The 14,548-nt window shown below is 49.3% G+C and overlaps 1 protein-coding gene across 5 annotated transcripts in view; it reads right to left on the bottom strand.

Moving 5' to 3' along the window:
• Positions 1–4,552: 4,552 nt before the first annotated feature.
• The window catches only part of ZNF322 (zinc finger protein 322), a 24,125-nt gene continuing 14,129 nt past the window's right edge, over positions 4,553–14,548 (bottom strand). For 4 of the 5 annotated variants that reach the window (XM_040460364.1, XM_040460363.1, XM_040460362.1 and 1 more), the window contains 2 exons: positions 12,029–12,098; positions 4,553–8,940 (listed from right to left, as the gene is read on the bottom strand). In XM_040460364.1, the coding sequence (XP_040316298.1) occupies positions 7,550–8,758 (1,209 nt within the window). In that variant the 5' untranslated portion in view covers positions 8,759–8,940; positions 12,029–12,098 and the 3' untranslated portion in view covers positions 4,553–7,549. The remainder of the gene's footprint in view (positions 8,941–12,028; positions 12,099–14,548) is intronic. The other variant, XM_040460366.1, reaches the window with a different exon arrangement.

Raw genomic sequence — 14,548 nt, 5'->3', positions numbered from 1 at the left:
ACGCTTAACCGACTGCGCCACCCAGGCGCCCCAATAGTACGTTTTTTTCTAATGAAACCCCTCCAGACCGTTTTTTTAGATTGGGTGTGGTGGGAATTTAATGCCTTTTCGCCAACCCTCAATGTGTTAAGCACATTTCAAATGAATGATCCTTTTCTCCATGACTTAAATACCAATTTAAAGATAAACTACGTAGGGGCGCCTGGGTGGCGCAGTCGGTTAAGCATCCGACTTCAGCCAGGTCACGATCTCGCGGTCCGGGATCTGGCGGTCCGGGAGTTCGAGCCCCGCGTCAGGCTCTGGGCTGATGGCTCAGAGCCTGGAGCCTGTTTCCGATTCTGTGTCTCCCTCTCTCTCTGCCCCTCCCCCGTTCATGCTCTGTCTCTCTCTGTCCCAAAAATAAATTAAAAAAAAAAAGATAAAACTACTTCGGGGGCGCCTGGGTGGCCCAGTCGGTTAAGCTTCCAACTCTTGATCTCAGCTCAGGTCTTGATCTCAGGGTCGGGAATTCAAGCCCCAGTGGGGTCTGTGCTGGGTGAGGAGCCTACTTAAAAAAAAAAAAAAAAAAAAATTCCTTGCTATATATAAATCACTGATCTGTTGTTTGAAATTTTTATTCCACAGCCTTTGGAGGAAAAACAACCCTTGATCTCTTCTAAGTATGGCAGTGGAACCTTCCACGTAGAGAGAGCAGAGGGTTAGGAAACCTGTGTGGAGCGGCCCTAGCTGCTGCTTTACTCACATAGGCCTCTTTCAAGATTCATTTTTGTTGCTCCGGGATTTTGCCTCTTTAGGTCTTCTCTTTAGTTCCTACAGAAGCTGGAGGTTCATACCTGAAGAGGCAAGCTCCCTTCCGCGTGATCTTTAACTCTGAGGCTTACTGCACACCCCCCTCCCCCACGAGGGAGGCAAACAGCAGGTCAAAAGAAGGGACCCACACCAGCACCCCTCACACAACAGTCCTGCTGCAGCCAGCCTCCGACGACCACAGACATTCAAAGCAGCTCCAATGTGAGCATCAAGTTCCATACAAATGGATATAAAATGGAACGTGACAGAATCCAGCAGAGAAGGGACCTGTTCTAGTTCTGATTCCATCATACGGATCTTTAGTACAAGCTTAGTTCCCTCGCCATCTGCAGACTGGGGAAATCACTGTTATCCTCCGAGTTCCTGGGAACTCTGTATGAGACAATATATCAAAAAACAGCTCTAGAAGATGTAATTTACCATACAAATAGAAGGAATCACTGTAAAATACTAACGGCAGGCTTTCAAAGCTTGGGATGGCCTTAAATACTACACGGTGATACTGTTCAAAAGAAATATCACGTGAGACTGATATGCAATTTAAAATTTTTTAGTAGCCATATGAAAGGAAAACGAAAAAAGAGACAAGTGTAATTTGAGTAATATACCTTATTTAACACAATATATCCAAAATACCATTTAACATGAAAGTGATATGTTATTAAGGAGATAATTGACATTCTCTTTTTTGCACGAACCCTTCCAAATCTAGTGTGTATCATATAAGTGTAGCAGATCTCAATTTAGACTAAAATTTTATGTGCTCAATAGCTACATGTGGCTAGCTACCTTAATAGTGCAAATATATGGTGTAAATACTTATTTTAGAGAGTGGAAGACTCAGGTTCAGAGGTGTTAAGGGACTTTCTTCAAGGCCATCTGGTTTTATTATGGTAGAGTTTGGCTTAGAATTCCAATCTTTTAACCTACCTGTACTTTATTTTTGCACTCAGGGTGGTAGGGATCTAATTTTTTTCTCCTAAGCTTTTATCTAACACCATTTACTGAGTGACTCATCCTTTCTGCACTAATCCAAAATGACGCTTTTTAAGTACAGTAAATTCCTATATAATGCAGATCTGTTTCTGCACTTTGCGTTTTGCTTTATCTACTGTCTTTGGAGGAAAAGGAACTCTTGATCTCTTCCGTGTGTGTAGTGAACACCTTCCAGTGGTTTTCCATTTAATTTACACTGTTAACACCGACAAAACAATGCACAAGATTTTAAACATATCATATATACACACAGAACTCAGCGGAAGCACACGACACATTTTATACATGTGGTTCTCATTGCAGAGCTGCGGCCAGGCCAGCCCGGGAGACCCCCATTCACAGGGACACAGGTTCAGACACAAACACACACAGGAACTCAGGCACACATAACTCGGCCCAACACACGGACACAGGGAGTAGGCGTGGAGGGGCCGCAGTGAGGGGAGCGCGAAAGGAGGACGGAGAAATGCGAACCACAAGCCCTAGATGGCAGGGACAACACGAAGCCTCCTCACCCGCCACAGAATCGCTGGGAGGCGGGGAGGAATCAGCGCATCCCCTCGCGGATGCTCGGTGGCAGGGGCGTGGCCAGAGGGTTGGGGGCGTGGCCAGAGGGCGTGGGGGGCGTGAGGGCGTGGGGAGAGGAAAACAGACGTCCGGAAGGAAGCCGGGGTGGGAATCCACGCCTTCCCCCGTTGCTAGAGACGAGAAAAGAGACAGATGGATGAATTGCAGTACTGGAGCGCACATCTTGCACTTCGGCTGAAAGATCGGCGATCTTTGGGAAAGCAGCTAAGTAGAAAATTGAGAGAAGGCAGATTGTAGCATGATAGGAAATGAACACTTGGAAATGGAAGGAGTATAGACTTCAAGCTGGTAAATTTTGGAACGGGAAAAAGAAAGAAAAAAAAAAAAAAACACCAGCCGATTAAAGGCAACCCAAACCTTTTCTTCTTTTTTAAACCGGGTACAAAAGGGCATCTGCACATGTTTGAACACATGAGGGAAAATCTCCATGAAGGAAATGAATTTTAAACACCTACAGAAAAGACAAACGAAGTAGGTTCCAGAGGCGGTGGCAGCATGGGCTGGGCAGGTTAAAGGAGTCAGCACATTTATTCCTCTGGGAGAAGAAAGGCGAGATAGATAAAAAGATTTGTGTTGAAGCGGTCAGGAGGGCCCTGACTGCCAGATTTTTTTCCTTGTAGGTGATCCGATGGGGGCGCCGAGGAGGGCAGAGGAGGCCGGCGGCGACTGTTCCAAACTCCGTCAGTCCCCCGCTCGGCCAGAAACACAGGGTTTGTACCGCCCACTGGCGAACCCTAAGGCCTTGCCGCCCCCGAAAACGACCACGAGCAGCTCCAACGTCCTCCGCCCGCACGTCGGGGCTCCCCGACGTTTAGAACAGGGGCTGGATTCAACCAGGAAGGTCCACTTAGGATTTCATACAAAGGCTCCTCCTCGTTTTCAGGTATGTTAAGGCAACCTTCTGAGCCAGGAGTTAAGGTACGCGAGGGCTGCGGAGATTTCTCAAAATGGGCACGGAACATAATAAACAGGAGCTACCCCACGGGTCCACTCCTTTCCTCCCTAGACCGTAACCGCCAGTTACTCGACCTTAGCAGGTGCAGCCCCTCCGCGTCAAGGTTCCCCTGCCGGACAGGACGGAAGGACGGCCTCGGCAAGGGTCAACCGCTTTCAGCTTGCCCCACTGCTTCTAGAGTCCAACTGGAAGGCGAGGCCAAAGTTGTCGCCTGGAGCATGAAACGAGCAAGCTTCTACTGCGCGACAAGCTGTTTTTTCCCTCAAGGAGAAAGAACGATTTTCGACAAACACTTACGGCCTCTGCGGGCGCCGGGACGCACCTTGGCTCTTCCACTTCCCGAGACATCACTTCTGTCGCCGTCACTTGCAAGGGAAATGGCTGCTTCCCCAGGCTCGTCTCAGCACCGCCCACCCGCATGTCGGCCGGCCGGGGACAGAGCAGCAGGAGGGCCGCAGGCCTTGTTGGGGGCACACCTCTCTACCCGGAAGCCAGAAGGAGAACCAGCCGAAGCTGGGCCATTTTCCCTTCCCCTTTTCGCCCGCTGGCTGTCATACCTCCCTCTTCTTTCCTCACAATGAAAAAGCCACTTAAAACCCCGAAACCTATTCCATTAGGGGAGCAAACAGATACAAACGGAGGCACACGTGACAACGGGGGGGAAACTCGGTGCCACCCCAACGACACGGAGAGGTAGAACTGCGCCCCGGGCGGATTCTAAATTCAAACTTCAAGTTCAAAATTTGTCTTGATTTTGAGGTTGCAGGTGACTCACATAAACAGATGTTTTGCTGTTACTGAATTTTAGCCCCAAATATGGTCAGTTTCAGCGGTGACACCCTCCTGTGTTATTTAGGTGATGCCCGGCAGAGGCTCCAGAAGGATCCGATATCCACAGCAGAGCAGAGACAATACTCCTTCCAGGTTTCCGTTCACTTCTCCGCTCTCGCCTCAAAAACTCCTGGGACTCTAGAGCTGTTCTGATGGCCCTGATCGCCTCTACCAGGCCGAAGGGCCATGTGAATGTCAACCTGAGTCCTTTGTTTTTGCGTATTTAATTGAGGTAGAGCTGGCAACGTTCTAAGATACTCACGTGGGCATTGCAAGGATCTGATCTGTGTCCACTGTGGAAGGATTCCTCCAGATCGGCTTTATTCTAACCCAAGTGTAGGGGAAATGCCTTTTCTTAGCAGAGACAAAAACAGAGTTTTTCAGAATAAAAGTTTATTCAAGAATTAAGGGAAAACAAAAACATTAAAGCATAGGAATACATTGACTGAATACAAGTGTCTCGTTTGGTCTGAAATCTTGAAAGGTACCCCAACTACTTACCTGAGGTAGATTTAGCTTGGCACTGTCTCAAGAGAACCTCCATCCATCCCAGAAGTTACCCTCTAGTTTTGGCTACAGGCTCCCAAGTGGTCCTCTCCAACCTCAGGTTATGCTCTACGAACAACACCAACACCTTTTCCCCACAGTTAAAAGCCCTCACCCTCAGACCTGTCTCATACCCCTAATGTTCTCCTTTTGAGGGATGGTCCATCCTTAACTTACTTAAAGACGAGAGACAATTACCGGTAAGATTAGTTGAAAGAAGGGGCGAGCCACTGCCCTGGCGACGATACAAACTCTGTCCCCTTCTCCAAGTTCTAATGACTAACAAGTAGCCACACGGACTAACTGTCATCACCACCAGGCCATACGCCCAATACTATTTTAAGTATTACAACTGTCAAACATATACTGGTGACGGGCATGATTTGCACCGAAGAGAAACAAATACATCTTGCGTGTTTTGTCACACTGGGCCACTTTTCATGGTGTAAGAGCTGTGTATGAAAATTACTAAAGCACATCAGATCGAATAAACTTCCAGCAATTGTTTTCAAACACAAAAAAACAAAAAAGCAAAAACGAAAACACAAACAAAAAATCCCCTAGAATCAGATTCCTTATTATCACTATATGCTCTATCCACTGACCCTAAGATTATCAGGATCATCAACCAGTCATTAGGATCAAAGCTTAGAGCCACACACAAGGTAGCCCCACTGGCCACCCATGAGTCCGAATGCCAACACTCTCTGGAGTTCGGGGATTTGTTAAAATAAACCAGAGAACCCAGACTAGCAACAACATACTGACTCACCAGTCTATAGTCCCAAATACTGGAGGAATCTTAAGGATTTATATTAAATGTCTTTTAATCTGAGAGAAGGAAAAAACCCCTCAGAATTGTCCGTTAATAATCCCTGGATTAATTATAGTATTTCTAGAGAATGTTAAAGATAATCATAATCATCCTGGTAAATTGCAGATACGTGCTCATCCTTAAACCTCTGATGAATCTGCCCACTACTTTTCCCTTGTAGCATTTAGAATCCTACGTTCCAAGCCGAACAGATACCTTGTGTTGTGGTGACTGCAATCCTTTCCCTGGGAATAAAAAGTATTTTCTTTTCTTGGCAGAACCGAAATAAACGAAAAGCGTATCATTATGGGGCTTGATCTGCTATCAACAGCAGGGTAACAGAGTGAAAAGAACACCAGCTTTGGAGTCGGGATAATCAGAATCAAGAAGTTTAGCTCCTCCATTAATAATGCATCATTATGTGTTCTTTTCTGTGCCTGCTCAGGCTTAAACCTTTCTTTTGGTTTCCCTTAATCAGCCTGCGAGGATCTGAAGAGCGGGTCTCATCACTGAAAGAGACGTGAGAAGGTCCCAACAACGTGCACGCTAGCAACGTCATGACGGTTCTGCTGAAATTTGCACTTCTGAGTTGGAAAGAAATCAATCTCTAAAGCGGAGATTTCGAAAACCAGCGATCATCTCAAAGGTATTTCAGGGAAAGGAAACTTTTGAGGGGATGCCTTAACTCACACTAAAATACACAAGCTGACTATTCTGCCTCTTTATGAGGTTGGCCCTCCGAAGGAGGAACCTGGGGGGACAGTTTCGATCTAGGGTCACTACTCCCTGGCCGTTCAGTTCTTTTCACTACTAGCAAATGGTTTCCCAGGCTACTATCGACACGCTAGTCCCCATTCTGGTCAAGAATAAAAAAGGGACAGAGGCAAAGTCAATACAATCCTTTCCCCCAACAGTAACACATGTCACACCTTCTATCACAAGGTTACGGTCCTTTCCTTTATTGGATTTCCAAATTGTAAAAAGCGAAAGTAATCATTAAGTGGTTCAGATAAAAGAAAAGCATCTTTACCTGAGTTACCCATGAGGCCTACCACGATCTGCCCTCACTCCTCCCAGAACGAGCTCCTGGGGATCTAAAAACTGTTTACATACTGACTCCATTAAAAGTCATCTCTACCATATGGGTCAACTAACTATGAGAACAGTTCTCTTCATACCTATTATATGTACACAGTCCACACAATTCGATCTCTCACTGGCAAAAAGTTCTCTGCAGAGTACGTTCTTTGGGACCCGATAAGGTAGGAGAGTTTCTGACAAGGCTTTTTTCAGACTCCAGGGGCTTTTTCACTTGAGTGAGTGCCCCAGGATACCACAAGAGCGGATCACTGACAGAAGTTTTTCTCATTCAGAGACTCTGTAAGGTCCTTCCTCAGATTGGGTTTCTTTGGTGCAAACCCAAGGAGGCTCTCCCAATGAATGGATTTGCCACATTCAAGACAAATAGACACACTTTCACCAGTATGGCTTCTCTGAAGAGTAAAAAAAGTCACAGTTCTGTTAGAAGCTTTTTACACACTTGCTGGGGCTTCTCCCCACTGTGGGCTTTCTGACATCCGATGCGATGTGTGTACTGTCTGAAGCTCTGTTGACACGGAGGGCATTTAGAAAGTCCTCTGGTGTGAATTCTCGTGGGATGGGGTGGGGGGTGGGGGGTGGGCACCGCTAGAAAGTTCTCTCACACTCACTGCATTTGCAAGGTCTCCCACCTGTACGAATCCCCTCGTGGGTGATCAGCTATGAGCTTGGGCTACGGGTTTTCCAAAACTCAGGGCATTTGTAAGGTTTCTCACTCGAGTGACTGATAAAAGTGTCCTGCTAGGGTAGCTCTCTGGGCAAACCATTTCTCAACTTCCCACAGTTGCATTCTCTGGTCCCCACGGAAGTCTGAGCTCCGAGGAAAGTCTGAGATTCGCCTAGAGTCCTTTATCTTAGGAGTTCTCGGACACGTACATACACCTTCTATGGGATTATAACTCCTTGTCTCATCAAGACATCTGTGAGGCTTCAGATGCATGGGGAGGGCTGAGCTCAAGACCCTTGTCACCCATATTACAGATATACGGTTTTTCACCGATGTGGATTGTCTGATGTTGCAGAAGGGCTGGGCTCTGGTGGAAGCTTTTATCGCACACGCTGTACTTATAACGCAGCTCTTCGGTCTGAGTTCGCATTTTCTGTTGGGCCACGAAGTCCATGCCTAGGAGGAAGCCACCCTCACATGTAGACCACTGGGGTGGTTTCTCGTCCATGTGAATTCTCTGATGCACAATAAGGTCTGAGCCACAGCTGAAGCTTTTCTCATATTCGAGGCATTTGAAAGTGTGAGTGTGAGTTGCCTGATGCCTGATCAGGTTAGCACTCCGCGTAAAGCTTCTCATGCACTCCAAGCACTTATACGGCTTCTCGCCCGTATGGACTCTCTGATGTACAATAAGGTCTGATTTCTGGCCAAAGCACTTCTCACAGGCGCCACACTTATAGGGCTTCTCCCCAGTGTGAACTCTTTTATGAACAATGAAGGCTGAACGGTGTCGGTAACTTTTCTCACACTTGTTGCATTTATAGGGCCTTTCGCCAGTATGAGTTCTCTGGTGGCTGATGAGGTCTGACTTCCCACTAAAAGCCTTTTCACACTCCAGACACTTAAACGGCTTCTCACCCGTGTGAGTTCTTCGGTGCCTTATGAGGTTCGTGCTTCGACTGAAGCATTTATCACACTCGCTACACAGATACGGCTTCTCGCCCGTATGGCTTCGCTGGTGGACAAGCAGGTCGGAGCTCTGGCCGAAATTCTTGCCACAGATGTCACAGGTATAGAATTTTTTACCTGCGTGTGTCCTCTGGTGTCCCGAAAGGGCTAAGTGATGCCAGAAGCTCTTCTCGCATTTGCTGCATTTATAAGGTTTCTCGTAATTGTGGACCCTCTGGTGTGAAAGCAGCTCTGAGCTTTGGACGAAGGTTTTCTCACACATATCACATTTGTAAGGTTTCTCCCCAGTGTGGGATCTCTCACACATAATAAGAGCTAAGCGTTCACACAAGTTTTGCTCACGTTCAAGGCACTGGTATAGCTGATCATCTATTTGCGTAATCTCATGCACATGAATAAAAATCTTTTTACCCTTCTGAGGGCATACATGATATATTTTCCTTTTCTGAGTTCTCTGGTTATATCTCTCTTCCGAAGCGCACATTTTCTATGGCTCTCTCCTAGGGAGTCTTCCACTGGTCTTCCTGACCCATCATTTTCTTCATAGCTGTTTTCTTGGTAAGAACTTGAAAGATACATCTGTTCTAGGCCTTTCAGTCGTGAGCAGTTTGTCACTACAAGTTTCCAGCATCCTATACACTAATTCCTTACTTGGTATTTTCAACCCTGTGAGACAAAGAAGAAACATTACCTATATTCCTGTGACTAAGAAAAGAATGTTCAAAGTTAAAAATCACTGCAAAAAAGACAGAAATTCTCCACCAGAGTCCATAAGTGCTCTAGTTTTCACAAGGGTTGAAATCAGTTAGTTTTCCTCTTTTCTTTTCTTAAAGAAAAAAAAAATTTTTTTTTAATGTTTTTATTTATTTTTGGGACAGAGAGACAGAGCTCGAGCAGGGGAGGGGCAGAGAGAGAGGGAGACATGGAATCCGAAGCGGGCTCCAGGCTCCGAGCCGTCAGCACGGAGCCCGACGCGAGGCTCGAACTCACGGACCAGGAGATCATGACCTGAGCCGAAGGTGGACGCTCAACCGACTGAGCCACCCAGGCGCCCCGGTTAGTTTTCCTCTTTCCTAATACGAAACCGGTCAGTGACACATCGGAGGAAAAGACCAGTCAGGATTATTTCTGCTACGAACCTGGGTGATCTCAAAACCAGGGTTCTTCCCCTTCCCCTCGCTTCAACCGAATAATCAAGAGGCCGAACAGCTCCTCGTAGCGCATAATAGGTGCTCAAAGCTAGAACAGAAGTTATTTTGCATCCACAGACACCTAAAGTAACCTACGAAAACGCTGATGCAAAGGTTACTTGGTGTATGTACACTCTTCTGGGGACAGAGTCCATGGTTCCTCAGCTGTGACGCGTAGGACCGGGCACCCGCACACTCAGGTGACATGAAAACAGCAGGAGGGTTGAGTATAGCACGCTAGTAAGCGGAACGGACCAGAACCCAAAACACAACAGCTCCAGAAGCGGCAGCAGCAGTGGCCACCTGAATTCAGACAAAACAAGGAGTCAAAAGGATCGAGAAGGTGGAGGGCTTTCTGCGTCATCAGTCTGCTAATCAGTTTTCCAATTTCCCTGCAACAATTCGGTAAGCTCTCCATGTGCAGGGCACGGAGACGGCTGTTGTGATAGAAGAAAAAAAAAAAAAAGTTATTCATAAACATAAGAAGAAATACCACGGCTTCAAATGTCAGCTCAAAAAAGTTCTAATGTTTAGGTTTCGGGGATGAGAGAAAACGGAATGGCGTGGGAGTAGTGAGTGCGGTTTCTCGAGTGCAGACACGGGTCCACAAGAAATGTAATGCTGAAACCACGGCAGAAGGACAGGATGAGAGAGAAACGCGACGCACGGCTACCAGAGCAGTGAAGTCAACGGCTCGGAGCAGGGGAAGGAGGTGAGCTGGAACGAGAGACAGCACACTTATGCTAAATACGGTTAAGTATACACCTCCGATTTCAAAAAATCTATCATGTCACCGTGATCGTCAAAGCCGTTCCAGACGTGACATTTTTGGGGGTCCAAACTACAAGTTCCAGATGACTCTCGCGGTAGCGTTAAGAATTCCTTACACTCCCAGATCGTTTGATGATGGGTACCCTAGGGAACAAGGTCACCAACCTGATCCATCAAATGGACCTCTGCCACCCAGTAAAATATCTTCAAAGTGAGCCCATTTCTGTCCTCACGAGAGAATGAATACTCCTATTATTTACCGGCGCGCCGAGCGCCAGAGGTCACCTCGTTGACTCCTGCGCGCGTCTCGGAGCGCTAAGCGGGTGTCTGCAGCGGGACACTTACCGCGGTCACTGAGGGACCGGGGGCCTCTTCGGAAAGAGTGATCCAGAAACTACCAACAACAACAACACACAGCGCACGAAGCACCAAGTAGCCTGGGGCTGCCATCGTCGACCCCCAAAGCCTGAAGTGTCACAAAGGACGCTTCTTATTCACCAGGGTTTGCAACGAAACGCCTCGTGTCTGCTCCTGCCTTACTGACCGGCAAAGACAAGTTCGGCACAGGCGGGGCGGTGGCGCACAGACCCGGCCTCCTCCGCCCCCGGCCACCCGATCTCCGTTCCTGTTCTTTCAGGTCCTCGGCCAAAGCCTTGGAGCCCTCCTGTGACCTTCTCCCTCACACCCCACAACGGAGCCATCAGCAGACTCGCTGGCTCCATTCTCAGAACGAGAACCCAACTGCCTCTCTCTCCGGCCGCGAGCCAAGGAGACGTCTCGGAAGAAACCAAGCCTGACGCTTTGATCTTGGACCGTCAGCCTCCAGAACCGGGAGAAAATAAATTTGCTCTTTACACCACTCAGTCTGTGGCACTTCGTCACGGTAGCCCCAGAACTCAGGCCACCCTCCCGTCACCACCTCCTACACTCAGACTCTCCACTCCGCGGCCAGCGGAACTCGTGTTAAAACAACAGAATGTGGGGGCGCCTGGGGGGCTCGGTCGGTTAAGCCTCTGACTCTTGGTTTCAGCTCAGGTCATGACTCGGGGTCCTGATCCCAGCGTCTTGAGATCAAGCCCGGCGGAGCCTGCTTGGGACTCTCTCTCCCTGTCTGCCCCTCTCCTTTCACACTCTCTCTGAAAAGATACAAACAAAGAAAAAGCCCAGACAACAGGGCAAGTCCTCTGTGCCCCCGAAGAACAGCCTGAGGCTCTCCTGACCCCGCGGCCTCCCCCACCTGCTCTCTCACCGGCCTGCTCCCTGCGCGTCCCCATCGCACGTCCCCACCTGGCCACATGGCCTCCGGGCTGTCCTCACCCATGCTCCCCAGGGCCTCTGCCCCTCCCGGTCTGGTCCCTAGCTCTCTTCCTCCAGGGGTGTGCCCGGCGCCCTCTCAATTCCTCTGTTTCTTCAAACGTCTCTTTCCCAGGAGGCCTCTCCCGACCCCCGCGTTTAAAACAGGGAGCTGCCCACATGCTCCCGGCTTCCCAACCCCTTTTTTGCTTTTCTCCACCGCGTCTGCCATCTTCTGATACGTGATGTACTCGGGTCGTTGAGGCCTCTGGCTGAAGCACGACAAGGATGTCTGGGTGTCGTGTGTGCGCTTTCTCCCGTGCACATGGCAGGTGCTTACCAGGCACCTCCGGTACGTGTACCACTCCCCCTGCCTCCCCCCCGTCCCCCCCGTAACTGTTGTGTCCTCGCGGGAAAGGAAGGGGGCCGAGTGTCGCTGTGCCCGGGCTCAGTCCCGGAGACAGGACGCACGTTGCTGAGGCCTAGACACGGCGGCTTACCTGGGAGCTAGCTGGGAGAGCACCTGGCTTCCTGGCCCCGCGAATCTGGTCTCTCTCGGCAGCCGGCCTTCTGTAAGACATGAGGGTATGACAGGGACGGTCACAAGCGAGTGGACTTGGCCCTAGAGCGTTTCACTCGACGACTCCGAAAATGGGTAAAGTTTCCTTAAGAAAACTTAAGGGTGTTCTCCCACAAGCCCTTACACTGAGTCCTAAGAGATGAATCGTCCTAACCCATCCCATGTGGCTCTCTAGAAAGGGGACAAGAATCTGAAAACCATCTGCATAATCTACGTCCTCCTCGGGGTTCTGACACGGAGGGGAAGGGCCCCCAAGGCCAAATCTCAGGAGAGACACACGCAAAGGTGACACCCTGGCCGCAGGAACGCAGGCCGCCCCATCCGCAGCCGTGGGGACAACCTGCACAGCAACAAGGCCCAACTTTACTCGGTGCTGCGGGCAGGCCTCAGGCTCTGGGGCATCGAGAGTCTACACCGGCCCTAGCCGCCTTCTGTTTCAGCCGCACGCAACTCAGGAGGCGGCCAATGACGGGCACTTGACGGGCACGAGAGTTAGAGTGTCCAGGCCGGTCCCCGACTCCTTCCCTCAGCAGCCTGCACCTGCCATTTCCGGGCCACTGAGGCTTCAGGTCCCTCGAGGGTCCTGCTGCCACCAGGGATCAGAAGCCAGAGCGGAAGTGCTCAGACCCAGACAACACACGGGCCGGGCAGAGGCTCCGCGTGACACTCGTCCAGAGCTTCCACCACGTGGACGACCTATTTCCTGGCTCTGGCTCCAGGTAAGACGGGGTAAACACAGGCCATCCTCGGCCCCCCTCGGAATCTTCGTGAAACCTAGACAGGAAGCACAGGCCAGCTACCCGAGGACTCTGGAAAGGAAACGGCACGCAGGTCAGGAAAGACGGGAACTTCAAGCACAACCCAATTTCTGTTGATGCTGATGTCGTTGTTGTTGCTGTTGTTCCCTTTAGCGGCCCCCGGCCTGAACTCCACACGGGCCAAAACGAGAGGTCAGGGAAGCCGTAGGTCATAGTTCAACTAGATTTTTCAGAAAAACCTACGCGCTTCCATGACAAGGGCTTCATGCTAAGTTCGGTCGAGGGGCAGAAAACGGATTAAAGATGGAAAAAGAACAGAATACTTCTGGAAGAACTACACAGAACACGGGAAGAAAAGAGAGTTAGAGAGGGGGTATCGGTGCTGCAGACACCCACACGCACACCCACACCGCCCCGGCATGCCTCTAGCTCTGTAAGGACAAGAACAAATGCGCCGAACAAACACACCCCTTCCCCAAATGCCTCGGGTGAGCTCTCAGCGGCAAGCCACCGAGTGGAGCAGGGCTGAGGGGAGCAGAGCCAGGATGAGGGGAGCAGGCCCAAGAGAAGCAGGGCCAGGGGAGGCAGGGCCGAGGGGAGCAGGGCCAGGGCAGCAGGGCGAGGAGAGCAGGGCCGGCTGAAGACGCAGGCTTCGGGCCGGCCGGGGTGCTGGAACCGGTCTATCACGGACACAACTCACTCCAAGTAGAAAATGTTTTCTTCGAGCTCTGATCAGAGCAGGACAGAAGGAAGGGACTCAGCCTGCACACACTGAGAGGCAGTCCCAGGGTGGCGATCCTTCAGGAAAGTAAAACGGAAAGGACAGGAACCTTCTGGGCTGCACCGTGAAGGAGAAAAGGAGCAGAGAGGAATGTAAGGTCCTCCAAGATGATGGAAAAAGTTTTTTAGAAAAAAGGAAAATAAAAATACCATCTAGGGGCCCCTGGGTGGCTCAGTCTTAGAATAAGCATCCTACTGGATTCCGGCTCAGGTCATGATCTCATGGCTTGTGGGACTGAGCCCCGCGTCGGGCTCTGCACGGACAGCTCGGAGCCTGCTTGGGATTCTCTCTCTCCCTCTCTCTGCCCCTCCCCTGCTTGGGAGCATGTACTCGATCTCTCTCAAAATAAACAAACATTAAAGAAAAAACAAAAAAAACACAAAAAACAATGCCACAAAACTTTACCACAATGACAAAAGTGGTAAAGTGTTGCTGAATTAGCAGTCTTATTAAATATTTCACATTCTAGTAAAATAGACGAAATTCAACTAAAAACTAGGAAAAGAAACAAAAAACTAATATAACCTAACTGGTTATTGTATTAATGGCAGGTGAGAGTTAAGGGATACTACCAAAACCTGAAAAACCAGATAATTAAAGGCTAAATAAGAAAATGGTACCAAGTGGGTGCCCCGGGGCGGCTCGGTCAGTTAAGCGTCGGACGCTCGGATTCTGCTCAGGTCATGATCTCATGGTGTGTGAGTTTGAGACCCACATCAGGCTCTGTCCTATCAGCTTGAGATTCTCTTTCTTCCTCTCTCTCCTTCCTTCCCACTCTCTCTCTGTGTCAAAAATAAATAAATAAAACTTAAAAAAAAAAAAAAACTACGAAAAGAAAAAAGAAAAAGAAAATAGTACCAAGGCATTACAAAGATCTATGTTCCAAGGTAGCCATTATAAC

This window comes from Herpailurus yagouaroundi, unplaced genomic scaffold (genome assembly GCF_014898765.1).
Source record: "Herpailurus yagouaroundi ecotype Mexico unplaced genomic scaffold, PumYag 250, whole genome shotgun sequence".
Taxonomy (NCBI): Eukaryota; Metazoa; Chordata; class Mammalia; order Carnivora; family Felidae; genus Herpailurus; species Herpailurus yagouaroundi.
The sequence above is the reverse complement of the archived record's forward strand: the minus strand, read 5'-3'. Positions and strand labels throughout refer to the sequence as shown.